The following is a 25,744-nucleotide window of genomic DNA, read 5'->3' as shown; positions in this document are numbered from 1 at the left end:
ATTCTACAGCTTTAATTGATCCCATGAGACTGGTTTTATTTTAACTATTGGTACAGTTTTTATTCGTGATGCGATTCCCTAAACATTTCATTTGTTCACGTCCCTAGTCTAACTGCGGCACTTCTCGCGCCCCGTCATCCTGCACAACAGCAAAAGAAGCGCTGTGTCTCTTACGCATAATACAGATTAATAATATGGATTTGGGTTCGCAAATGTTAGCCGGTACACGGGTTCGTTCCGATTTCATCATGTAACGAAAAAAAAGATAAGCAAACCCTTGGGGGAAATTCCGCATCGTGGCGAAAATCAGGTCTGGTCGCGAACGCGACGTAACATTGAACGAATGTTCCTAAACCGTTTCGCAACGCGATTACGTCCTTATTGATGCTAGGCTATCAGCTGCATAGTGGATTTCGAAAAAAAACAAAATTGAAGGGAAAAGATTGTACGATGTATTCTTTATAAGGGCACTGAAGCGAATGTTTTAAAACTGACATTGTCTTTGCGAAAGAGTTAATGTTATGTTACAAAATTTTATCCTATATTCTATGGGTCTGCCACTGTCTGCTTCTTCTATCGGTTTGTGTTCGTTTAAAAAATCTTCAAATTTTCAGTGTTCTATCACCATCGCGCTGCGATTCATTTATTTATTAATTTTTCTACTAAAAGGAAATGGAGTTAATATTGTTCTTGTGTTTTCTCTTGTCACGCGTTTTACAACATCAGCCACGAACACGATTCCATTCTGCTATGCAGTCTTATGCGGGATATTTTACGAGCACGGAGGGCAGAGGCCCAATATTTGATCGTGGCTAGCTTTGCATAATTGTGTTCCGGTAACATCGGCTCTACAAAATAGCAGCTCATCATCGATGTCAACACCGTAATATATATATAACGATTTTGTTAATCAATTCAGTTAGTTTATACTTTGGTAGTGTGAATGAAACTACGTTGGAAATGTTCCTCAAAACGAGCGAGAGATCATTCGTCGGATTGGGAAGGCTTTGCGCTTTTCGCCGGTCGTGTGTGCGAAGCAATGAGAATGAAGCACACACATAAAGCGCATCGATCTCCGTTCCGTTACATCGTATTGTTTGTTAGAAAGGTGTTGCTTACTGTTTCACGAAACTAATCACTCACGGTTAACGTACGCACATTTAAAAAGGTATGAATAAAGCAAATTCAAGATGTGCCACATTGCCACAACAACGAGTATTTAAACGAATGTGTCGAAAATCACAAAATTGTGACATTTTGCTTTAAACAACATCTCTTAATCAAACCACGGTGTACACGGTGCTGATTTCAGAACCAAATGTTCACTTACCTCTTGGCTGCTTCAACGCTTACACTTAGATGAGCCATGCTTTATTCGTTTGGCAGCGGCTAGTGCACGTTTTATGGTGCCAATTTCCGTTTTCGCGCGTTTTATTAAGGCGATGCATGATCTTCGACAACGTGATGGCTTCTGATTTGGAGTGATGGAGTTGTTTGAATTTACATCGTTCTCTCCACTGCGCAAACAATCAATCTCCTGTGCTACAAGGACTCATCCAAGCGCAAAACAGCACGAAAGCAATTCGTGTCACATACGTAGTACGATATTTGGTGCGCCTTTTAGCGATCAACATGCCCGCCGAAAAGGCCGCCGTTTAGTGATTTTTGCACGATTTATTCTCGCAACAGTGCCCATGTCCAAGCCGTTTGTTTCAACTCAAGCTCGAGTCCGTCTCACGCATACTTCCTTCCCGGAACGATCAGCACAATCTGCCTTTGTTCACTCTGTCACCAAATTCACTATTACTATTCGCTCCGTGCGTGAATGCTCGCCTTCTCTATGTTTCACTTAGCTAATAAATACTTATTTCTAGCTTATGCGATTTCAACTTCGATCTGAACCTCCTGTTTCTCGCAATCTTTCTAATGCGCTTTGCTCGATAACACGAGCCTCAGGCTCTCCTTGGGAGGACTCGTCGTCTCCCTTTTTGCTTCCCGACAAAAGGGATGCTCATCAATTGCGTTTACCTATGATCCTAACGCTTAACTGAACGCTACCGTAAAGAAATGAACAAACGAAATAAACTGAAAAAATTAACTGGTTTCTCGTACCCTGTCCAAACAATGATTCTATCCTAATCTGTCACGCCCTGCACCTGTTCGTTCTGAATCGGAACCGTCGTTTTGACCTGCCTCAAAAATGCGGAAGGGTTATCGTAACGAGTCAATCCTCCTTACTGCTTTTTCTTCGGGGAAGCGGTCACACTGGCCGCCGTGCCGTTCTTGCTCGGTTGCCTTTTTGGCGTTCCACCGTTCGTTAGCACCGGGCGGGAGTTTTCCGAGCTGTCGGATATCTCATCACTGGAGCTGGACCGTACGTCTCCTTCCATCTGTGAGAGGGCCAAAGGAACAAAGCGAAAGAGAAAGAGAGAGAGAGAAATATAGTGCACATCCTTTCATACACCTCACGGCACATTTGGATTTGATTGTGCGCCACATACCTGACCCGATTTGATTGCCTTGATCGCGATCTGCACGATCAGGTACGTCCAGCACACGTGCAGAACGAGCAGGAGTATGAGCAGCGTGTTGAAGATGTAATACGCCGGGAACATGGGCAGAATCTGTGGCGCTTCGACGGACGAACTGTAAATCACTCGCGGATACAGGATCAATCGCGTAACGATCCACACCACGGTGAAGATGGCAAAGATCGTGTCGCACACCTTCTGGTACTGTGCGTACTTCGTCAGCTTTGCGGACTGAAAAAAAAACGGTACGGAAAAAAGGGGCACATTAACACACTTGCACGTTGCAGGATTTTCCCCCGCAGGTCACACTTACCTCCAGGAAAATATCGGCACAATCGTGCACGAGCAGGACCAACGAACCGACACGGTGCAGATTGCACACCCAGCTAAGCGCCATCAGCAGAATCGTAATCATGTGGTGGGCAAACATCTGCCAGAAGTCTTTCCGCTTCACATCGTAGAACTGAGAGGCGGTTAGCGACCAGTAGAAGGCCATCGAGATCATGTAGTACCACCAGATGTCGTTCGTGACCGACTGGTGTGGGTAGCCGTACCAGCAGTTCTTGATGTCCCACAGCCACGGTTTGTCCCACATCACGATGCAACCGAAGATGAAGCTGTATGTGTAGTAGATGCATCGCCAGGAGGTTTCGCAGAACTTTACCAGTGTCGTCGGTTTGTCTTGGGCCCGGCGGCGACGCCACCAGTACTCGATCTGTCGCTCGGAAAGGTCCACCTGTTTCATCAACCGTACGGTCTGGGGAGGGTGAAGGAAAAAAAAAACAAAAATGCATCATGTTTTTCTCCCGTTCGAAGCGCCTCTAACAGCCCATGTAAAAATTGAATGTACTTGGGTCAGTGTGTAAAATTAAAGTTGGGACAAACTGAAACTGAACCCTGCTGAAAGCCTTCAGTCCCAACCAAATGGGGAGAGCAGAAAAAACCCGCAAGCAATGCGATTACTTTCGATGTTGGCTTTTACTGCCCAAAAAGCCCCGTCCGTTGGTTGAATTTCAATCAGAAACCCGGTGGTACGCAGCCGGATCCAAACAGGAGAAATCGGAAGCAAAAAGAAGCGCACTAAGAGAAAATGCTAAGAAATCGTTCGACATTGTGCTATGCTTTTCGGTACACTTTTCGAGGCGTAAGATTTGCTTTACTTGACGATGTGGTTAGCCGGTAAAAAAAATATAGCACACCGCCCATATGGACAAATTAGATTGTCCAATTGGGCATTTGTACGGAATCGCTTCTAGTTTGGCTTCGCGAGACCGAACAAAACGGACACAAGCCGTGTGTTTTGGGTGTACTTGAATTGAGGATACATTCACCAATGCTACCTAAGAAAAAAAAACAGCAATATGCTAAATTAAAATATCACATCACGAATGCGCTGATTGCTTTGGAGTCATTCGTCTTCGTCTCCAACACGAGCTTCTTACGCCAAACCCGCTACTACCCATACATTCTTGCAACTCATCTCGACTGCCACCAAATTGTTTCACAAAATCAAGCCCTAAATCAACACTTTCTCCTTGCAGGCGTTCGCTTCCATCGTATTGAGCTCTCCAATTCAAATCGTAACACATTTCTCAACGGTTCGCGGTCAGAATTTCGCCACGCTCTAAGCAATCGGAACGCACCACACACCTCTCCACGATCTCTTCGTCCCAGTTTAACCACCGAGGGGGTTAAATTTGAGAAATAACACAGCAACAACAAAAAAAAGCGTGCTAGAGTGCTAGAGGTCAACAAGCGCCGATGGCAAATAGAGCAGCATATGCAGTCCTTCATGATAGCACACTTCCCACCTCCATCGTGGTTGTTCTTACGAGCCGCGTTACGAAACGACCTATCGATGTGTGTATTTTTGGCATTATGAATAATGAAACGCCTTTCAGTGAGTGTTTGGGAGCGAAATTCCGCATCGCGCTATGGAAACACGCGCTTGGGGTCGGCAACAAGATTATCGCAGCGACGCACAAATCGTGAGGACAGCCGCCAAGTCCGACCGGGGAGAAGTGCCTTGTGGCCATCGAAAGTGGCCTGCCAAATGGATAATAAACAACGTAACACGGAGAGGAGCTCATGCTTACGGACGTACACGAGAAGGGCCCGCAATGTTTAAGTGCACCCTTAGTGCGGGTTTCTTTTTTTCTTTTTTGCCCAGCAAAAGATGGAAGATCGGCAGAAAAAACGTGTCAATATTTGAAGGAGAGATTTTTTGTTCGCTTCAAAATCAAAATCAGCATCTAGACACCCTGTGTCGCAACGTAAATCGACTACCCATTTACCAGCATTTATTGAGCGCGATCGTTTCCCCGTGACATGCGCCACCTAGGGTCATCATGCTCCTGCGGTCTGTGCAAGGAAAAATCAAGCTCGAGCACCCCAATGCATGATAATTTCATTAGTACCCTCTCTCTCTCTGGCTCCGAGGGTGGGTTCCTCGGGGTGTTGGGCCTCTAACCCGCTGGACGGGGCCAAGGAAATAAACTCGCGCGCCATTCGCCATTCAATATTCATGCGTTACTACCCCCGTGTGTCCGAGGTGGTACACCGGTGTGAGTCTGAAAGCCAACGTTTGTGCGTTACACGATTGATTGAATTTTAGCAGTTCACGACCCAAAGCCAACCGTTGCTGTTACGGCTCAATTGAAATACGAACACGTTGCTTTTGCATGCTAGCATTGACAGCTCAGAAGAAGTGATTTTTGTGTGCATATTCGGACGGAAATTCGGACCGGTGTGACCCCCAAAAACGAATACACACGTGTGCCGATGCTGAGCGCACGGTTCCACAATGTCAGATACCAACGGAACGCGAACGTGCAAGTTGACCATCGTCGTGTGCACGCATACACACGGTTGCTTACATAATCACCATGCAAACAGCACTAAGTCGCGCGCGATCGAGAGAACCTCCTGCTGGAGTGCAGTTTTTCGCGTAATTCCCCCGCCGCAAATTCTAAGCGAACCACACAAGTGTGTGTGTCTGTACGAGACGAAGCACTCGGGATTGTTGGTTCGCGTCAATTTCATTATCGTACCCACCCCACGGGGTTTGGCGACACTATGGTCACAAATGGGCCTCTATGGATGCGAGCAATGCTACTAGTGAGGGAAAGAAAAAAAAGAAGCAAGAAGTCAGTAAAAGATACCCCCTTTCAGATAGCAGCTCCATACCGAGGGAGACGAAGTACGGACACCGACGTTAGAGTCCACGAAAGGACGGGGGCTCAGAATACACACATCGACACGGGACGCGGCTGTCTAACGCCCCATTGCTCGCTCCACCGTTCCCGGGGTATTCGCTTCCTGATTACGAGCTGGTTGTCCCAATCGAGAGCCGGAGACATAAGATTAAATATTCCAGCCGCGTAAATTCCACGTCTTCCGTCGTCGTCGTCGTCGTCGTCATCGTCGCGATCACCAGCGATATCTCCGTGACGGTGGTTTAAACCCGGAGTGTCGGGAGCGGTTCTGTTTACTGTGGAGGCGGCTTCAACTCTTCGTCTACTTTTTCCCAGTGGTTGCTGTTGCGGCTGTCGCAAAACGCAGCAAGTGCAGTTTCCGTGCCCATCCCGAAGTGGGGGATATTAATTTGTCCACCCTTTTTCAATTCGTGCTGCACATGGTTATGCAAACACCGACATGCTAGCGGGCCAGGATCATATGCACACAATCGAAATGAAATTGGTCCTGCGTCAAATTGGGAAACCGGACGTTCCGTGGCGGTGTAACGAGGACAGCAGGAGCTAATTTTTATAGACAGATCCCAATGAAGAGTGACTAAAACATGGTGCGGGATTAATAAATCAGTATGAAGTGGATTTCTTTGAGCAGAAACCGCCCCCACCAGCAGCACGTTTAGTAATCAATAATTCATCATCTAACGCTTGGCGGGTTTGGGAGAATATTCTATTCTACATCCAAAAAAATGAGGGACAGAAGCAACTCAAAGCTGCGTATTGACAATTGCAGAAGAAACGCCAAGTTAATTTGTAAAGAAAAAACGGAGACCTGAACACGATCATACGTTATTGTTATTGTCCTTTTCAAATAGCATTTGCGCATGCATTGCAAATGCAGCACGAAAACCGGACAAAAGGGCAACGCAGCAGCATTCGTCACAAGCCTTGCTGCATTAGAATACAGCTAATGGGCCTTAATTTCGTGCCGCTGATGAAGCGGGAAAGGTGGGCGTGTGAAAAGCTAGGGAAATATTACCCCACAACGTGAACAAAAGCCGCCAGTGCAAACGCGTACCGTAGGATTTTTCCTTCCCGGCGCAGGTTATGGTCGGAAAATGTATCACATATAAAAGGCCATGTCCAATTTGGAGCCACCGACGCCACCATTAATGCACGCGCGCGGTCTATAACAAACGTAGTAAAAGGGGTGAATAATGTAACTTTCGATCGAACGATAAGCGAACCGACCCTGGACCATCAGGCACCTAGCCTTTCCCAGACGTGTGGGCCCCGAAACGATTCATTTCGAGCGACATTTTGCGTGATTTACCTAGCAAACACGACGTATCGATCTACACCACCGGTGGCCATTATCGTTTTCCCTGGTGTCGGTTTGTTAGCTCGAAGTCCCGTCTGGGTGTTTGCCCTTTGGAGCATAACCCGGATCATAATTTTCTTTCTCTAGATTATGTGCGCTACATAGTGGAAAAGTTGCAGTGTGGAATAAGCACACCCAAGGCACGTTTTAGCGTTACAATTCCATTCGATTCGTGTGCGTAATTACTGCCACAGTGGAGGTCCATTTGTTTCATTCTGTCTCTCCGATCCATGCGCATTTTCACCATACACTCCAGCGATGAAATATACAGCGCATTGCATTAATTAACAACGTCCACGTGAAATGGCACCGCGTTATCAATCAACAAAACACCAACGCCACGTGGGACAGCACGGAAAAGCGCGATATTTTCCGTTTCGCTGCACATGCTCGATCCGTGTCCGGACATCCGGTGCAATTTCTTGTCGCTAATCTTCAATCTCTTTCGCTTATTACTGTTTACAGTACAGCTTGAAGACCAGCAAGGCCGGCAGAGATAGTCGCAGCGGCAGCACGGGGGGCTTATCACTTCCGCTTCGAGCGATTGCTTCAGAAATTGATTCATACCATTTTGGGATCGCTGTTCTGATGGCACCACGAGACACCAGCATGATTATTGGTAAAAGCAGCAGCAGCAGCATATAATGGTTATACTGGTTGAAACTGACCACATTAACCTCGCTTAACCTCGGCAATATAGTGCACACCAACTAAAACGTCGATGATATTACGCGAAATAGAGGCCAGTCCTACGTGAAATGAGGGTTTAACTATTTTCGGAAGAGTTACTGACCCTTTATTGGACGATGAAGGGTGCTTTAAGGCACAAAGACTGACGATAAATATTCAATTAACCAGTCGATACATTAGATTCCCTACTGTCGCTCATGAAACAGGGACGCAGCAGAAAAAAGAGAAGACCATTACCATCGGGTTAAGGGTTGTATGAAAACCCCGAAACAATTCCCTGACATTACTCATTAGCTCGTACTGTAATGAATCACCATTAAATGGTTGTCCATCTGCGAAATAATGCTTACCGTTTTGTGGCTGAGCCTGCTGTTGACATTGTACGCCGCTTCTAGGACTTTGTTTGGTTTGGGTGGCTTTGGTCCGGTGCTTTTAATACCGATCGCTTTACCGATCGGGGCAATCCAGTATCTGCAACAAAGATAAAGATCATTCAAAATTAACGTCAACTTTAAGTGAGTAATAACGTGCATTAATTTGTTTTTTAAAGGAAGCCAAAACATGCTTTGTCCAAGATTTTATTCATCGCATCCGACTTTAAAACGTTCCGCTTTACCCCACTATTTCCCCTTCAATTAATGTGTTTTATCGAGCAAAATAGAAATTATTGATAAGACTATACTAACAACACTTTTCGTACCATCTATATCATCCGAATTTGGCATAATATGTTCAACTGTTACGTGGCATTTATGGTCACAATCTAATCGAATATCTTTTGACATACTACCGACAGATTGTGCCCGTCAAAAAGTGCTACATTTGATTTCCAGTTCTTCTTAATCCACTCTGTGCTATTAGACATGTCGTTGAATGATGTGCTGGTGGTATATTGAGCAATTCGAGCAAGCACCTTTACTGCTATTTTAAAATGATTCAGCGAAAATTACCCTTTCCGAATATTGGTCGATGAAACGAACCTTCGAATCATTTTATTGCTATCGATAACTTATCAAAATCGGAGCCTTAAGCGCGCTGTAGTGACTAGTTCACGGGGCGAGGCTTTGTATCAGGATCTGCCTTGCACAGCCTTGCTAGTTTGTTAACACATTGTAGTCCGTTTCATGGACAAAAATTATCAATAGTCATCGTGCTGTCGTGGTTCCAAGCTTTACCCAGTTCGTGTGTAATTTTTGGGGAACAGATAAGTAACAACGGTTGTGAGATGCAATCAACAGTGATCTTCAGCGATGAAATCAACTTTTTATGAACTAAAAGACAAAGGCATACCAAAATATCTGCGGTTTGCAAATCTTTACAAAGTAATGGAACCAACAAGAAAAACCTGATGCACGAAAAGTTCATTCAAACATAAAAATGCGACTATTAACGGGAGTGGACAATAGAAGATGCAGAGAAGCCAGACAGATAAGAACGATCGTCATGAACAAATAAGATTAAACATACTTGAACGCCTGTTGGTACCAAAACAAACGCAGCGTCCACACTAAATCACATTTTGTACCTAAAATATATACATTATATGAAATCGATCAAGATATAATCAGTTTTTCTGTAATGTTTCGCTTCTGACGTAATCTAATCCTGCTATTATTAAATGTATTACAAAATTTAACAAACAACATACAAGAAATTGTGTGTAATATGTTGTATGTAATGTACCCACTATTCAAAAGTTTGTCGTCTATGATAAGGCATACACCTGGGGCAAATAAAACGATAACGTTACCGAAAATGGCACGGAAAGATAAGACCGCGGAGTTGGTAGATTTGTGGAAGTATTACCATACGGAGAAGATAAAGAGCAACAAGTATTTGAGTAATGCGAAACGGTTTTATGGAGAATTTGCGTAAAATGCATGTCGCTAAATGCAACAAAATGTATGTACAATACTTGGAATCTTAAGAAGCACACGTAAAAATCTCGTAAACTACTTGGTGACAAACAAAAACCATCAACGAGTTAAATAAAGTAACAGAATTTTTTCAGATCAAATAAAATCTTCAACCCACAAATGACACCATTGAAACCATGAGACCATGGGTGATGAGAATGTTTAAGCTCTCAATAAATTAAACCTTTTCCTGTTTGCATAGGCGTATTTCCACTAACGATAAATGAAGAATGCTGTGCTGCTACGTAGTTGACTTTTTTAAGTGTTTTTAATATAGCTCAGATACGGTAAGTGCATTGTCGATCAAGATAAACAACAGAGGTAAATATCGCGAAGATATTATACACTACATTGTTTTTCAATAACCGTTTCGTCAACGTATTCAACAAAAGGCAAATGCCACGAAAAACGTCCACAAGCAGTATTCGTTATAGTATTTGTTAAATAAGAAGCCACGATCCATTCATAGACCAAATTTAAAGTAATTTCCTCAAAAAAAGCAGGATGATCAGGATAAAAAAATAAAACGCCCGATAGAAAATACTTCACGTTATCGCGATCACGTTTCTCGGCCTACGGAGTCCGGAAGAAAAGCCGAAAGATATAACTAGTTTCCAATCGTAAACCAACCGTTCGAAACATACGCCCGTCATATATTGTTATCTTTCCTGTGAAACTGAGAGGGAGGGAGGGGGACAAAATGACAGCACACAATCGCCACCCCCGGATGAGTTGTGCTTAAGTCGAAAAAAAAAATAAAACGCCAACTTAGATGGCGATGACGTGCGATGGCTCAGGCGATCCATGAGTCAACCGTTGTGATTCACGGAAAGCTACAAAACAACAACTGCAACAGCTGTAAGGAATGCACACAAAACACACATTTTGCTAAGAATTTAAACACGCCTGGATGTGGTTCCAGGATCGTTAAATTGCACATGATCGTGACCTATTGCACTTTTTGGTTCCCCGGAGCCATTCCAGTGTATCACGCACGGCAAAGACATGCTCATATTACGTAACCTGCCCCCCTTAGCATGCGATTCCTCCCGTAGGTGTGTATTGTTGTCGTATACCAACTTGTTGGCAGGCATTTTGCAATGTCTAGCGTGGCTTCAGGCTGATTAGATTGCTCATTATCAGTTTCCGCCTAATCCAGCGATAGGCGACACATAACTGCACCAAGGGGTACCGCTGTTTTGCTGAAGGTTCTCTTTTTGGGTTCAAACGAACGGTGGCATCGGACATCGGTTACAAGAACTGGGAACTTGGACACATCATGCGCGCATGACGACGGTGACGAATGATAATGAACTGTTGGAGGTCGAAGTCAACGATTCTTATCGCGACCAGAGCGGTGATGGATCATGCCTTCAAAGTACACTCGAAGAAACGTGATTTTCGGTTTTCCATCATGCCTGGAAAGTGCACTTCTTTCGCAACAAAATGTGGGTTGTGAGCGTTGGGGAAAAAGTACAAATTAATTTTACTAAATTCGCACGTTATTGAACGCATTTAAATCATAAAAACTTCTTTTGAACAACCCGAACAAAGCGATTATGGCTTCAAGAATTTCAACGGACCCGCTTTGCGTAGCATCGACACCTCTCATCGATAGTTCCGTTAAAAAAACGGCGGCAATCAAAGAATGCTACGACTCTCGACTGGCTGCAACCATAAACATAAATTATGCACTTGATCATTGACTGCATGCGCGTGGAGCGAACATAGTGCAGAGAGCGCGTTTAGTTGGCACTTGCGGAGAATATCGACGAAAGAGAGTGAGAGAAAATCCCACACGGATGACCGGTGAAAGTAGGCACAAAAAAGTGGAGGAAAACCATAACGAATTCAAACGGCATTTTTAGGCGAAAGATTCGTGTGTTTTTTCTTCAAAACGTAAAGCGATCCCGGTCGGTAAGATCAACATTGGCCATGATTTTAAGTTATTCAGTATGAAAGAAAAACTGACAATCGCTTGGAGAACAATGATCACCAAGAAAAAATCGTATCCCGTGTGGAAAATAGAGTACAATTTCAGGGTAAGAAGGTGTAAGCAACCAGCATTTGAACCATCGTCGAAATACGCCACTGGCTCCCATATTGCGCTAATGAAGAGCGCGACAAGGAATGCACACGCATTGATCATTCCTTTTTCCACATTGATTGTACCCGTTTTCGGAAGTTATAAGGGCGTAACCGATTTTTTGCCTTCCATAACGGCCACCACACAGCAGAACGACCACACAGCCCCCAACCAATCCCTGTCCAAACAATGCCCCGCTACAATGGCTCGGACCGATGATCGAGCAAACATTGGACCGAATTTTGCGTTACTACGCGCGCTAACGGAGAAACGGCGCTCTCTCCTCGTCCGGGTGCACTCCAATTGAGGTTATGTGTACGCGGCGTATTGCTAATACACGTTCGTCGACGGGAGACGACGGGAATTGGGGAGGATGATATCCACGTTTTCTTTGCCATTTGCCAGCTTGCTTTTACCCGCACACCTACCGTTCGACGACCCATCGCAGCAAGATGATGACCGCGGCCAGCGGAATCGGGTAGATCAAGTGCCGGTAGTCGGCGTGGTTTACATCGGGACGTACACCCGGCCGGATGTCTTCCCAGGTGACGTTCGGTGGAAGCCACACTCTGGTCGACCAGAACGTGTTGGAAACGATCCGAAACATTTCCATGGTGCAGCCGGTCCGCTGGAAAGCTGGGTTATTCCGTTACGCGCACTACGATTTCACTTAAATATATTTTTTTTCGGGGAGTGGCCACACTCCTACCCTGACACAAGAACACTCAGACACGTTTGGTTTCAGATTCACAAGATTTTCACTGGCTAGAACGAAGCGAACGGGATGATAATTAAAACGCACTCTCGCACAGCCCTATCACTGCTCACATTCACGCCGACGTCCGCACAATTCCACGGGTGGGCGGGTTAGTAAATGGTCGCTCTAGCAGAAACAATCAACAAACGGCAACCAACACATGATGCGCACCGATTGGGTGAAGATTAAAAACGATGGCTGCTTATCAGAGCTGCATGACACGAACCATCCAGTGGACTGAAAGTAAATACCCGAAAAGAATAACCGGCAAAAGGGCACAAACACGACCTTCGGCGAGAAGGATTCTTTCTTAGCGTAACGTTTTGGTTAGCAGCCAGCTTTGGGACGGGCGCGGCGGTGTTCGTACGCCAACGAATCGATAATAGGACGGTCGATCGTAACGAGGCCGTAGCACTTCATCCACACCTGACTGACCCCGTGCAGTACGGCATACGACACATGCCTCAACCGATGAGCTCACGCGATAAACGATGGCGCCGTATCGGGTGTACTCCGTTCCGGTGGAAAAATAATAACAGCAGGCGCAGTGTCTCTATTGCTTTTATTGAAGGTGTTTTTTGCTCGTAACAATTGTACGGGTTTCAAGTTGACCATATTTTGACAGCTGTGGGTGCTGCTTAAGCCACCAGCTTCATTTCTTGCGTGCTCCCAGAACAGAGCTGTAGCACCGGAACGGGATGCAATTCGCAATTTCGAGAGTACATTGTAAACGCGTGACTCTACGCAATATTTAGTACAACTATTAGAACACACCGCTGAAGCTACACATTTTTCCTTTATTTAACCGTAGCAATGTTAAATCATCGAAACCTCGTTTCTTTTTCATTTTTCTGATACACATCCATTCCAATGGTAGCAGTGAAGAACACGATTTGAGCTTAAGTTATTCAAAACTTTCGTTGAGATTAATTATATTTTGTCTTTGACTGAGCTAACCTCGCTGGTTAATAATGAAAGTAGAAGCGTTTGTCAACAGCTCTCGCATTCAAGAAATGCCAAATAATCAAAGTTAATGCATGCATGACTTATCGTGTATAACTATTGTCAGCAGTTTTAGTGGACTGTGTATAAAATTTCGCAAACATGCCGTCTAAAAAGAAAAATGCTTTTTATTATTTCATGATGGAGTTCAAAAAGAAAGAAGAGGCAAAGGGTCGTAATTTTAAGTCGATCCATGACGTTACGTCGTTAGCTGGAGCTATTTGGCCGGTTAGTGAGAATGTAGTGCGCCAAATAAAAGCACGATCGTGCTATTAAAATTTTGCATGTATCATGTTTCACAGAAAATGAATCAACACCAACGCCTACCCTACGAACAAATGGCAAAGCAGAAAATCGAATCTACCCATGGCGAAAAGTTCACGAATCTGGGCATACCGTTCTCGAGAATAGATGCTGAAAGGCGTGAAAAAGAGTTGAAGGAGGAGCAGAAAATATCACGCGTCACATCATTAGTAAGCGACGCTGTGGCTAAAAATGGTAAGTCGAGGCATTGAGCAAATAAGAGACATGCTTACAAATGGGATTGTTTGTTCATTTCAGCGCTTGAAAGCCAGGACTTTTACATAATCTCGATGGGATACTTCTGCGTCACCTCGACCGGTAGCTACATTCCTGCCGAGTTGGGTGTAATACGGTACAGCCTGGAGGGTGGAGTGAAGGACAAACTGCATATGTTAATTAATCCCGGTCCGCTTCCTCTCGGGATGGCTTTAGAGGCGCAGACACATTCAGACGAAGATCATCAGCTTCCAAATCCACCCAATGCGATGGGAGAGAAAGACTTTGACGAAATTGCCATGAAGCTGTTGAGCTTTCTGCTGAAGGGCGAGAGCATGCCGTTGCTGTTCACGAACCAGGATGAAGTCGCGGGTGTGGAAAATATGCTTTGCGATATTTTAGACCAACATATGGAAGGTTCGTCGCTAATCGTGTGCAGGGTGTCACACCTATTCTTCCAACTCAAGCAAAACGCGGAGAAGTACATGATGTCCCATGTTAACTTCCCTTCGGAACACATGGCCCAGCAAATAATCACCCGAGATCCTTACGATTTCACAAAAGGAATTAGCTGTGATTTTCACGAAGCAAAAGATAACGTAAAGCATTGTGCTCTTTCGCGGTGTGTACGATGGGCGTACGTTATTTCGGATAACTGCTGCGTGGAAATGGGCATCGAACCGCTACCGGGCGTTCATCTTCCGGCCAATGCCAACATCAATCCAACTCCGTCCACCTGCGACACGATGTCGTTCGTGTCACAGTGTTCCTATATGTCAAGCTCGAATGTTAGCCAGCTCACCCAACCGGTGATTGAGAGGCGGGCTTCTAGCTCCCTCAGCTCCCAAATGCCTAATGAAAGAGCCAGTGGAAGTGGTATTGCCAACCCGCACACAAACCCATGGGGTTGGCAGCCAGCCGGGCTATATCACCAGACCCAGCCTGATGACGACAAAACCGAGCTGCAGGAAACCATTAAACGTGATGCAGAAACAAGCAGCTCATCGTTCAATAAGAGCTGGGGTGAGTCAGCACAGAAGCAAATGAGCTATGGTCGGGGCTCAAGTGTGGCATTGAAGCAGGCAAAGACCATAATCGCGAACATTCGTGGTGCTGGTCGAGGCCGAGGAATGCTAGACCAATTTCCACCGCTGGGTGGAACTGGCCATCGCTAACGGTTCAAATGAGCTTAAAGCATTTAACTTTTTGATATCGTTTCGAACTATTTTTTTTTGTTTTACACTAACGGTGTTTGAATACTAAAATTATATGTACGTTATCCTTATTGGACATTTAACATTTTTAGTATCATGTTAGAAATAAGAGCAAATCATTTGCTTACATTTTCAACTCGTACATGCAAAATGAAAACGTACAGTGATAGATCTTTGCGCATACTGATTTATTATCGATTATCCCAGGCCATTTAGAGTACATACGAACATAAAATAACGAATTATAATAAAACGATGGAATGAAATGCCGTAATACGGTGTACTGTGTCAACATTTGTAAGCCTCGTGGACGGGAGACTTCGGGACTGTTCGAATATAATGAAAACATTTGAGTGTACGTCGCACCGTAATATTTCTGTACAGCTGAGCTAGGAGATGATCCTTTTCCCAAAAACGCGCTTTGATCGGGTACTGCGTCATCTTTCTAGCTCTCGTACCACCTAGTGAACGTTCGAAAAGCATCATCTTCGGAGCAAAGGATTCTTTTTACCATTTGCGATTTTGAGGGTTTTTTTTGATTACGCTGTATCACGTTATTGGTACACGAGATCAGTTTGAACATAACACAAAATCCGTGGCTCTCATTTAAACAATCAAGTGCAAAACCCCGTATTCCTATGGTCGCTCGTGCTTCTCCTATCAATAATGTTAAAACAAGTAAGAAGAATATTATAATAATTTAATACAGAAAAATATCAACACACACATACACACAGAAGTGTTGCGCTATTCAACGGTTCCGTGTGTAGTTCTTATAGCCTTTACACGAACTTTTTACATTTGGTTAAATGAATAAGAGGTGACTTGGGAGATGGGGAATGGGCTTTGGAGTGTGTTTTGTGTGCCTTCCTTCTTCGATGGCACTCAGTTAGGCTCAAGTTCTATCGTGTCAGCAATCGCAATCCTTTTGTTATATCTTTTCATAACCTTTTCTCCGCACCGCACATTCAAATCACGTTTCCGCCTTATCTTACAAGGTTCATGCAGTTGACAAGGCCTACTTGTTCGATCGCTTTTTATCTTCTGATCCGATGAAGACATCTACACGTTTAAAACAAAGTCAACATTTTGCTACATAATTATCCATCTCGTTTTATACTGTTCTTATATGCTCTCTAAGAGAGTTTTGTGAACCCGAATTGCACTAGAATACGGGAGGAACAAAAACGTGGTATCGGGAATCAAATGCACCAAAATCCAGTGATGATTACTTTACGAAATGATTTGCTTAGTTGCTCTCTCTCTCTCTCGCTCTCTATTTTCTAGCGACCATAGTTAATAGAAAATGATCACCATTGTGTCGCAGACACCTCAGACGCTCCTCTTTTTAAATTGCAAAAAGCCATGTTACCGTTTTAAAAGCCTACATCTGACCCCTTATCACTGTCCGGCAAGAGCCTGTCGTAATCAGCGCCCCTAGTACAACACGAAATCCATCCGACGACGGCTCATTAGTCCCGTTGTACATCCTTGCGCCGGTATGCGGTCGGTTCCTTTATGGGTGATGCGTCTCCACCCATCAGCGATTCCACCTTCCGCGGTTCTGCCTCGAGAAGGGAGCAAGCACCCGGTGTTCCTGTGCCGGCCGTTTCCACCTGACGCGGTGCTTTCTTTGCAACCATCGACGGCACAGCGGCCGCCAGACGAGAGGCTACGGTCGACCCTTTCGCAGGGGCCATACCGTGTCCGCTCAGATTGAACCGGTTCTCGACCTCCTTCGTCGTCGCTTTAAACGTTTCGATCATAACGTGACGTGTCCGTTCGATCAGCTCCGGTATGTCGTCGCTCGTGAGACCCTTTGTTTCGATCGGTGGCAACGCGGTCACGATCACGTGTCCCGGATTCATGATCTTACTGCGATCGTCCAGGAACGTGTGGTACGAGCTGTAAACAACCGGCAGGATCGGAAGTTGCGCCCTGACCGCCACATGAAAGGCACCCTTTTTGAACGGATGTATTTCGTTCGTCGTGCGGCGCGTTCCCTCCGGAAACACCCACAGCTTGGTGCGCTTTTCGATAAGCATTTTGGAGGACTCGTTCATGGCCGTTTGCGCTCGCTGAGCGTGCCGACGATCGATGAAGATCAGCCCAGACAGCCAGGCGGCCAAACCGAAGGGCCAGGCAAAGAACAACTCCCGCTTCGCGATCACCGTGCACTTGTCCATCAGGTGCCAGAAATCGAACATCCCTAGAATGGGTGAAAGTGAAGTGATTCGTAGATTATCTGACAGCTCTGCGCGCAGGTGTCCTTCGGAAGCCATACTTACCCAAAATGTCCAACGAACTTTGGTGGTTTGCCACCATCACCATCGCTCGGTCTTCCCCCATGTACTCGGCCCCTCGCACCTCCCATTTCATGCTGATGATCGGCGACGCCACGCGACAGAATTTGCTCGCTAGTCTGTTGTTTATAAGAAAAAGAAAGAAAGAAAAGGAGAACGGTTGAAACCGCAGCTACTATTTAAATTACCGCACGCTTAAAAGGAGCTCAATGTCATTATGGACAAGGGAGGCCCTAAGCTGGCGGGCATATACACGATCTGCATTAATTCTGGTTCCACTTTGCATACACCGCGCTCACAGTGTATTGATTCGCCAAAAGGCTCCTCAGTATTACGGGAGGAGGTCAATGACATATGCGTCGCACATGTGGGCTCGCTGACATATTGCTTTCATCCGTGCCTGTTCTTGGCACGTATTGACACATTGATAGCGCTCTTTGCGATCGTTGCTCTACCACTGAAACTGAACACTTTGACATTTGTTCCAAGTGTGGCTAGTTTACTTCGCCCCCGAAAGGTTGCTAGGCCAACTAGAATCAGTTACCGGTCACGGTGAAGCTGCTCCTACATACACTAGCTCGCTAATTGTTTGGTGGAGAACATTCAAACACACCCGACCGCATGTTGATAGCCGCTAGACAGGTGAGACCCCAAAACAGGCTGCCAGTGATCGGTCGGTTCTAGGCGCGCTTGCCTTGGCCTAGGATCAGCACCACTTGTTGCAGCAACACACCAGCGCATCTTGCCAGCTGCAGCTCCGTCTATCGAGAGCCTTTCGATCGAGCTGGAAAATCGGGGTCAGATCGCCTGCATAAGGCGGCTTGTCGTATTTTGAGAGCGCGTAATAAATTACGGACGCTTACAAGGTAAGGCACATTATTAACGCATGATTAAGAGGTAAGATCTTGTTGGTTTGAAAAGTACGTACGTGAACATGTTTGCATAAACCCACCCAATAGGTTTGAATTGATTTAAAAAAAAGGTTCGTTCGTCATGAAACAAGTACACTTGATAAGGAGTTGATATTCATCTGAATTCGGCGCTTATCGCATCGTGCAATATTATACAAAGGTGGCTCAAGAGGGGCGGTGGGTAAGTGATAATGGATTAATTTCCGTCACCGTCACGCGTCGAGTTCCGAAAAACTTAAAGCCTCGAAGGAATTATAGTAAGCCTGTACTGGAGCATGCGTGGATGATTTTATTAATAGATATTCCTAGATAGGTGGACTGTGGAAAGCACCCAAAGACAGGCCTACTGTGATTACGTTCAAAGTACAACTTTTCTAACCTTGTTGTAATGCGTTTCGAGCCGATGATGACGTGTGCCGCGTGGGTTGCCCTTTTATGACACAATATCTATACAAAAAAACCATCCTTCTTGCCATGTTCCAGACTTTGCCGACGCGTACAAATCGGCTTTAGTCCTTCCACCGGTGATAAGCCTCAAGCGCTGATGCTCAAGAAGCAAACCTACGCATTATTTCCGTTGTTTATTTATACTTCTTCTAAATCGCAATAAGGCAAGCATTTAAATCGGCCGGTAGTTATCCACGATATAGATTCGATTTTATCGAAATTACAACACCCACCGGTTTTATTGCTTTGACCTTTGACCGCGGATAAAACCGCCCGATTCCGATAGGAAGCATTCGCGGGTCAGCAACAAACACAAATCGGCCAAGTGTCTGGCCAGTCTTATCGGTGGTTTTGCTTATGTTTGTCCTGCTCCGCTGGTCCACCGATTATCGATTATCGTCGATTTCAGTGAGCCACCGTTTGTCCGTATGACGACGAGGGGACGGACGAAAATCGCAACCGTGCGCTCGGGCGGGTGTTAAAAAGTGCATTGTCGGGCTAAGCCAAGGATAATGCATCGATTATTTGGGCCTGGACGGATAAGGCGATCTTAATGCGTTCGTTTGACGCAAACACGTCAGGCTTGCGTCAGCCCGAAGCGCATGGAGGATTCGAAACATACGCCTTTAAAGCTGTGGGACGAACATGGCAAAAAAGGATGTTTGCTCGGAAAGGATAAGCTTTGTGTGTGTGTGTGTGCGCGCTTTTTGCCCTCCGCAGCCCTTTGAGCGTGGGTTGACAAACAAAAGCAACCGAGCCACACAAATGGCCAAGGTTCTTCGTTCTCTGCGTTGCAAAGCGGTATGCAAAAACACGGTGAAAACGCATTTCTTTCGTGCCGACAGGGCCCTGCAAGAGTAGGGGTATCATTTATGCTGCGCAATGCATTTCTCCCCCCGTTTCGCATCTGCTTTTTCACTTTCCCGGCGTGGGTGAATGAGAACGACGCGACATCTTGTTCCCTCGCTTATGCGTGTTTATGTGTTAGCGCACGGATTTTTTGCTGTCTCCACAGCGGCCTTGAGCTAATGTCGCACGGCAGCGATGAAACTCGCAAAAAAATAAAAAAAGAGACACATTACCCGTTGGCCGTTCTCGCTCGTGCAATCGCTGCCTGTAAGGACGCACGTGTGCACCAAAAGCCAGACACGGTGCACGGGACTTTCGCGCGACATTTGTACGGATTTAGCTAGAGCCAAAGTAAGGGAGGGTTTTTTGTTTGGGTTAAATAACATCGAAATTTCTCTTCTTTTGATCGCTTCTTGAGAAACAACAGCAAAAAATGCACGTGATGATGGTTTTTTTTTACAGCTGAGTTGCTTAAACACAGCCGCCATGAACTAAATTAACATTAACGATCGTACTTTTTTTCTCTGCTATGGTTTCGACCAAATTTCCCACCCAAACTTTAAATTAATGCTCGCAACAACCTTCATTTTCTTCTCCCAGCAGACCCGTATACGTGCATGACCGTAAGGTATGGGTAATAGATAGGGCGCAAATGATGTGTGAATAGATAGGGCGCAGACATGTGTGCAAATGATGCGTTTTAAAATGCATCAACAAAAAGAAAACAAGATAACGTTCGTAGGGTTTAGAAAATGCATTTTTTTCCATACAAAAAAGCACATTTTATCTCGCGATAGCAACAAATGTTATCGAGGATACTTTGCTGGCTGTCCTCCTTCGCATAAGGAGAACGGAAAGAAGCACATTCTTTGCCCCTTCGAACCGTCTGGGGAGAGTTCTTTCGCCCGGGCCCTTCCGTGCGTTATCAGCCCCGGGAGCGATCGCAAAAACCGAGCACTTAAAGCTAATTGAACCGAATTGAGTAAACACAGCACCACCACCACAAAAAGCAACGCATTCGGTTTGAAGAGGAGAAAAAAAAATCCAGCGTCCAACGAGATGCGACCCAACATACCACGCAATGGAGTGTGCGATCTTTGATCGTTTCTCGCGCACATTTGAGCCACATGTCGCGATTTTTGCGTGTGTCGCGATTCTTTTTGTGATCGCATGGTTTTCGAGTGTGTGTGTGCGTGTGCCCTGGCCCGTTGGCGGATGGTAAATCCCGACCGACGATCACACCCTGACGCGGGAGAACGACCGGATGAATGGAATGGAACGCGAACGGAAAGTGATTCCACATGATTCGGTCGGCAATGCTGCATGCAACGTGTTTCGGTTCGTGTGGTCGTTTTGTTTGGAAGATGAAGCAGACAGAATGGCTCTCGTACGGGCGGATTTCAGTGACGATGTTGGCGGATGTTTCGTTCTCTTTGTATTGGCGTAAATTTCACGTCTGCCCACCCATCGGCTTCACGGATCGCTCTCGTACTGGGTACTGGGTGATCTATTCCACATTAAAGCCGTTCAAAGGATCAATTAACCTTGCTTTTTTGTGGGTGCAAAAGGCGGCTGCATTGATGCACATGATATGATGCATGATAGGGGATTGAAGGCTTGTATTTTCGGTCCGATGTATTTTATTTAAAAAAAATCCAACACTGCTCTAAAACCATCTCGAAATGGGCAAATATTTTCCCATCACACACCCACCGAGTGCAACAAATGAAGCGATCCTCTCGAGCTGTGTTGTCGCAATAAGGCATCTCAAGCATGATAAAGCACTAGCAGTTCCGCGCCACATGGAACCGGAATCCCGGCCACGCGCTCTATCGAACGGAGAATAAAATATCAACTGATAAGTGTCGCACCGTATCGCTCGAAAGTGGCCAGAGATCGCGCTGTTCATGTGCTGTTGCGGGCACAGGTATGCAGGCCAAAAAAAACCAATACGCATACACACCGGTTGTGTGGTTGCGCCTATCAATAATAAGCTGATTCATTGCGTTACGATCTCGGGGAGATGATAAGATGGTCGGTGCAAGAAGGCGCCCACAGAAGAAGAAGAAGAGAAAAAACACCGATGTCACCAATGGAAACGGACCAACGGATTTGTCCACCGGTTGTACTGGCGAGTGGCGAGGCAATTGCGCAAAAAATATGCATTGCGCGCGAAAGATTATTAATAAGTTGCATTTGAGCGAGGGCCCACGCGAGCAGCATGATTTGTGCTGTGTAGTTTAGAAAAAAAAATATCCACTCCATCCACGCGAGAGAGGGCAATGAATTTATCGCGTAATGGTTTTATTCGCACCCAATAGTCCCGGCGCGGCGAACCACGAACCACTTGCGTAGTCGCGAGCTGGCTGGAGGTAAACATTGAGAGCGAAATGTTTTACAAACAAGCGATTATTTTTAAATTCGCTACCGTGTCCGTTTGAACTCCTTTAATGCGGTTGGGTTGGAGGCGGAGTTCGGCTTTCGAGATTCCCTGCACTTCAACACCTCGCACCAGCAAAATCCGTGCCGCTGTTTAGGTAATATTTTTATCGAACCAAAAAAAAGTGGTTTACAAACTGAATGGTAGAAAAAAAACCCTACCATGGTGGTTCGAGCCTGCTGTCTGTTTGCTTTCCAATAGAGGACCGCGGGCAGTACACCAAATTCAATTAGAACCATTAGCCACTGGCATGGTGTCCTTGAGCGGGACACACGTTCCACCCACTCCCACCCCGTGCCAAAGGGCCACTGTTAAATCGATATTTGGTGAGGGAGGCGTTACAACGCAAGAAGTGCTCTGTTTACGATACGCCAAACGGCATTATTCGGAAATCCGTTTATAAAAACACGATCAAGGCGATCAATATTTAAAAAGAAATGCCATCGAGGGTGGGGAGTGTACTCATCTTTACTCATAGCCCCCCCCCCCCCCCCCCCCACTCAAGACAGACTGACCGACAACAATCGCTGCGGATATTGATCCTGTCCACCTCGAAGGAAAAAGGAAGCCGAGAAAAGGATTCGTGGAACCCACCGTCTTGCTTTTATTTTCAAATGGAAAGAAGAGAGAGAGAAAGAGAGAGAACGAGAGCAAGGAGCTCGGGTTGATGTAGCCATGTGTCGCCCCTGCAAAATATCGATTAATTTGCCGCGGCGCGTCCGTGTGTCTATTTTCCCATCCATATTTTCCCGCAATCGTTTCACCGGCCGTATGATTTCGTTTCTCTCTCGTCTGTCGGGAGGGACACGTGGTGGCCAAAAGAAGCTAGCGCAGGAACAGCCCCTTCCACGGAGGGTACTTACACAAGGTTCCGCACGTTGCAGGGCCGGAACAGGAAGACGGGAATCAGCAGGAACGAGTTCAGGATGACGACCCCATAGTAGACGACGAATTTAAAGTAGTACCGAAAGCGGCTCGACGTTTCGTAGCATATTGGCATCAGGATGATGGCACAGATGAGAAATAGCTCCGCATAGTTCGATATCATTTTGGCGGTGGATTTTGCTCACTTTTCGCTGCCTAAATACCACCCCGGGTGGAATGCGCAGTGAGCACCGGGAGCGAAATGTTGCACGGATGTATTTTCCGACCTTTTCGCCTTGTGCTGGGGTTTTCGGTTGGGAGGCGTTTGTGCGCCACCGGGATGGATTCACAGGGGTGATGTTTTCACAGCGCAGGAAGATTGGTATCGCTCGCACAGTGCACTAAACGCCAACACATGTTCACTTTTGCGTTTTCCCGGATTTGCCGCAGTCGGATGCAGATTTTCCAACCAACGGGGGTTTTTCACGGGCGAACTAGGAGAGGTTTTTTTTCGCAACGTTTCTCGCGCAACACTACATTAGGCTCGGAAAATGTGGCCGCAATCTTTGGCAGCGGGTGGAAACTCCACACCGACGGACACTTTTATCGGGACAGAGTACTGAACGTGCTCGCTGCGGCCTGTTTATTTACAGGGACGCGCAGTGCTACAGCGTGCAGCTGCACCGGAGAGAGAAGGAAGGAAAAATAATAATTTGCGCCTGGCGAGGCAAACGGTCGACTCGAGCGCGAGCAGCGTATAACAGATTGCAACTAACGGCCCAGCTGACAAGTTTGATGATGGAAATTGTCAACCATTCGTTGGGACGCTACCTTTCTTTTCTAAACTTCGTAACTTCTATTCCAAAACAGCACGAAATAATAGGATTGAGGTTATATTTCAAACTGTTTCAAGCTTTTATACGATAAAAGTGTTTAGTATCGATCTCTCAAATACGGCTGATTGAAATTAGATTGTTTTCATAAAATTTTGTTACTGATGATACTCATTTATGGTACCCTATGCATACCAAATAATCGACTCAAATAGGCTTATATCATGATAACTAGCAAAACGTTTCTACTGTCCCATAAAATTTAGCAAATTCGGGTTTCATATCCGAAAAGGTTGTGCAACCAGAAACTTCCACAAAACATTGTGTTAGGAGAAACAATAAATGTTTTCCCCATATGCTTTTCTTTATATTATATAGTCTACTATTAGTTTATATTATCTCATATTTTTATATTATAATAAATGTATACCATTGAGCTACGTATAATTGGCTCTTGCACAATGAAGTACGAAGCTGTCAAACTGAGTACGCAGTGAAGTTTTTCCTTCACATAAAACATACGACAGAAAAAACTCTGAACGATGGCAGCGTTGATCAAGGGTATCAAATTTGCAGCCCAAATTTCCAACCGAAACCCTGCGCTGCTATACACAAGTGTAAGAAACCGTAAGTATTTGAAATGACCTGTGAATTTAATCAATAATCGGTCTTGTTTTGGAAGTTGGTGCGATATTCTAGCCTTTCCAAATTTACGTAACTTTCCGGACAGTGCTGTGCCGTGTCCTGTCAGTGCACTGCGCTGCGGATTTGTTTACGTTCAATTGGTGCCAGTGATTCTATTGCGCAGACAGTAAAATTCTCGCTGATTAATGTTTTTTACGTCTCCGTATTGTTACAGATGGGTGGAACAAAGATTTCAAGCCTAGCAAATTTCCTGAAACGGAAAAGGAACGTGAGACAGCTGCCAAAAAGTACGGTTTAACTGCCGCCGAATACCAACCCTATCCCGACGATGGTCTCGGTTATGGTGACTATCCAAAGCTGCCAGAAGTGCCGGTAGAGGCGCGCGATCCTTACTATCCGTATGATTTTCCGGAATTGAAGAGGAACCTTCATGATACAGTGAGATAAATTATTTGCATCGATTTTCGCGCTTGTGATTCACGGTTTGGTTGTATGCTTGGTTTTTAGCTCCACGCGGAAACTGACTTCTGGTCGGAAGATCGATTCGGCTCGGCTGAACCGCTACGCTACGAAATGAAAACCTATTGGCTAGCATTTTTGGGTGTTATGGCAGGTTGCCTTGCGGTTTACTATTGGCTTGAAAATTACAAAATGTTCCGACCAGTGCTTGCCAAACAGTACCCATACGAAGGCAAGGACCATTACACTTTCGACAAGAAGTAGATCCACAGCACGTTTGATCGGAAACATAGACCCGGTTAACCGATTAGAAATTGTCTTGAATTTCCGGTTACAACAATAACAGTAACTACACATCCGGCGAGCCTGCGGTTCCGGACCTTGATTCTGGTCAAAATAACATCGTAGATTGCAACAATTGTTTTTCGCGCTATGTAAATAAAAAAATTACAAAGCCCAGTCGGAGCCCAGTGTTCGGAGTAGATCAAATAAAATCAATCATATTTGAGAAACGTTAGGGCTCTTATTACTGTAAAGATGTTAGGGTCAACTACAATTATATGTGACTACAGTTGGGTTGAGTTAGCGATCCTTTCATTTCTAAATCGTTGTTATTGGCTTTTGAACCAACACTGGTAAAGTTTGAAAATATATAAAATAATAGATTATAGTTATAAACCTTATTATTTGCCTTTATTATGCTTTT

At 45.4% G+C, this 25,744-nt stretch overlaps 4 protein-coding genes across 4 annotated transcripts; 2 read left to right on the top strand and 2 right to left on the bottom strand.

The window, feature by feature from the left end:
* Window positions 1–34: 34 nt before the first annotated feature.
* Window positions 35–12,408, bottom strand: LOC128722042 (ceramide synthase 6). Its single transcript, XM_053815856.1, has 5 exons — window positions 12,224–12,408; window positions 8,144–8,264; window positions 2,845–3,288; window positions 2,502–2,762; window positions 35–2,390 (listed from the first exon to the last, which is right to left on the bottom strand). Exons 1-5 carry the CDS (start codon window positions 12,406–12,408, stop codon window positions 2,235–2,237), a joined length of 1,167 nt encoding a protein of 388 aa, XP_053671831.1. The 3' UTR covers window positions 35–2,234.
* A 1,248-nt stretch (window positions 12,409–13,656) lies between these two features.
* LOC128722784 (protein maelstrom homolog) lies at window positions 13,657–15,248 on the top strand. Its single transcript, XM_053816468.1, has 3 exons — window positions 13,657–13,782; window positions 13,857–14,052; window positions 14,116–15,248. Exons 1-3 carry the CDS (start codon window positions 13,657–13,659, stop codon window positions 15,246–15,248), a joined length of 1,455 nt encoding a protein of 484 aa, XP_053672443.1.
* Window positions 15,249–15,396: 148 nt separating this feature from the next.
* Window positions 15,397–23,285, bottom strand: LOC128730326 (1-acyl-sn-glycerol-3-phosphate acyltransferase alpha-like). Its single transcript, XM_053823367.1, has 3 exons — window positions 23,101–23,285; window positions 17,576–17,709; window positions 15,397–17,496 (listed from the first exon to the last, which is right to left on the bottom strand). Exons 1-3 carry the CDS (start codon window positions 23,283–23,285, stop codon window positions 16,760–16,762), a joined length of 1,056 nt encoding a protein of 351 aa, XP_053679342.1. The 3' UTR covers window positions 15,397–16,759.
* A 1,175-nt stretch (window positions 23,286–24,460) lies between these two features.
* LOC128731125 (NADH dehydrogenase [ubiquinone] 1 beta subcomplex subunit 8, mitochondrial) lies at window positions 24,461–25,497 on the top strand. The gene is made up of 3 exons (XM_053824222.1): window positions 24,461–24,561; window positions 24,794–25,017; window positions 25,087–25,497. The coding sequence occupies exons 1-3, from the start codon at window positions 24,477–24,479 to the stop codon at window positions 25,300–25,302; spliced, it is 525 nt and encodes a 174-aa protein (XP_053680197.1). The 5' UTR covers window positions 24,461–24,476; the 3' UTR covers window positions 25,303–25,497.
* Window positions 25,498–25,744: the final 247 nt, after the last annotated feature.

Source organism: Anopheles nili, chromosome 2, assembly GCF_943737925.1.
Source record: "Anopheles nili chromosome 2, idAnoNiliSN_F5_01, whole genome shotgun sequence".
In the NCBI taxonomy this organism is placed as follows: Eukaryota; Metazoa; Arthropoda; class Insecta; order Diptera; family Culicidae; genus Anopheles; species Anopheles nili.
Note: the sequence above shows the minus strand (reverse complement) of the source record. Positions and strands in the feature narration are given on the sequence as shown.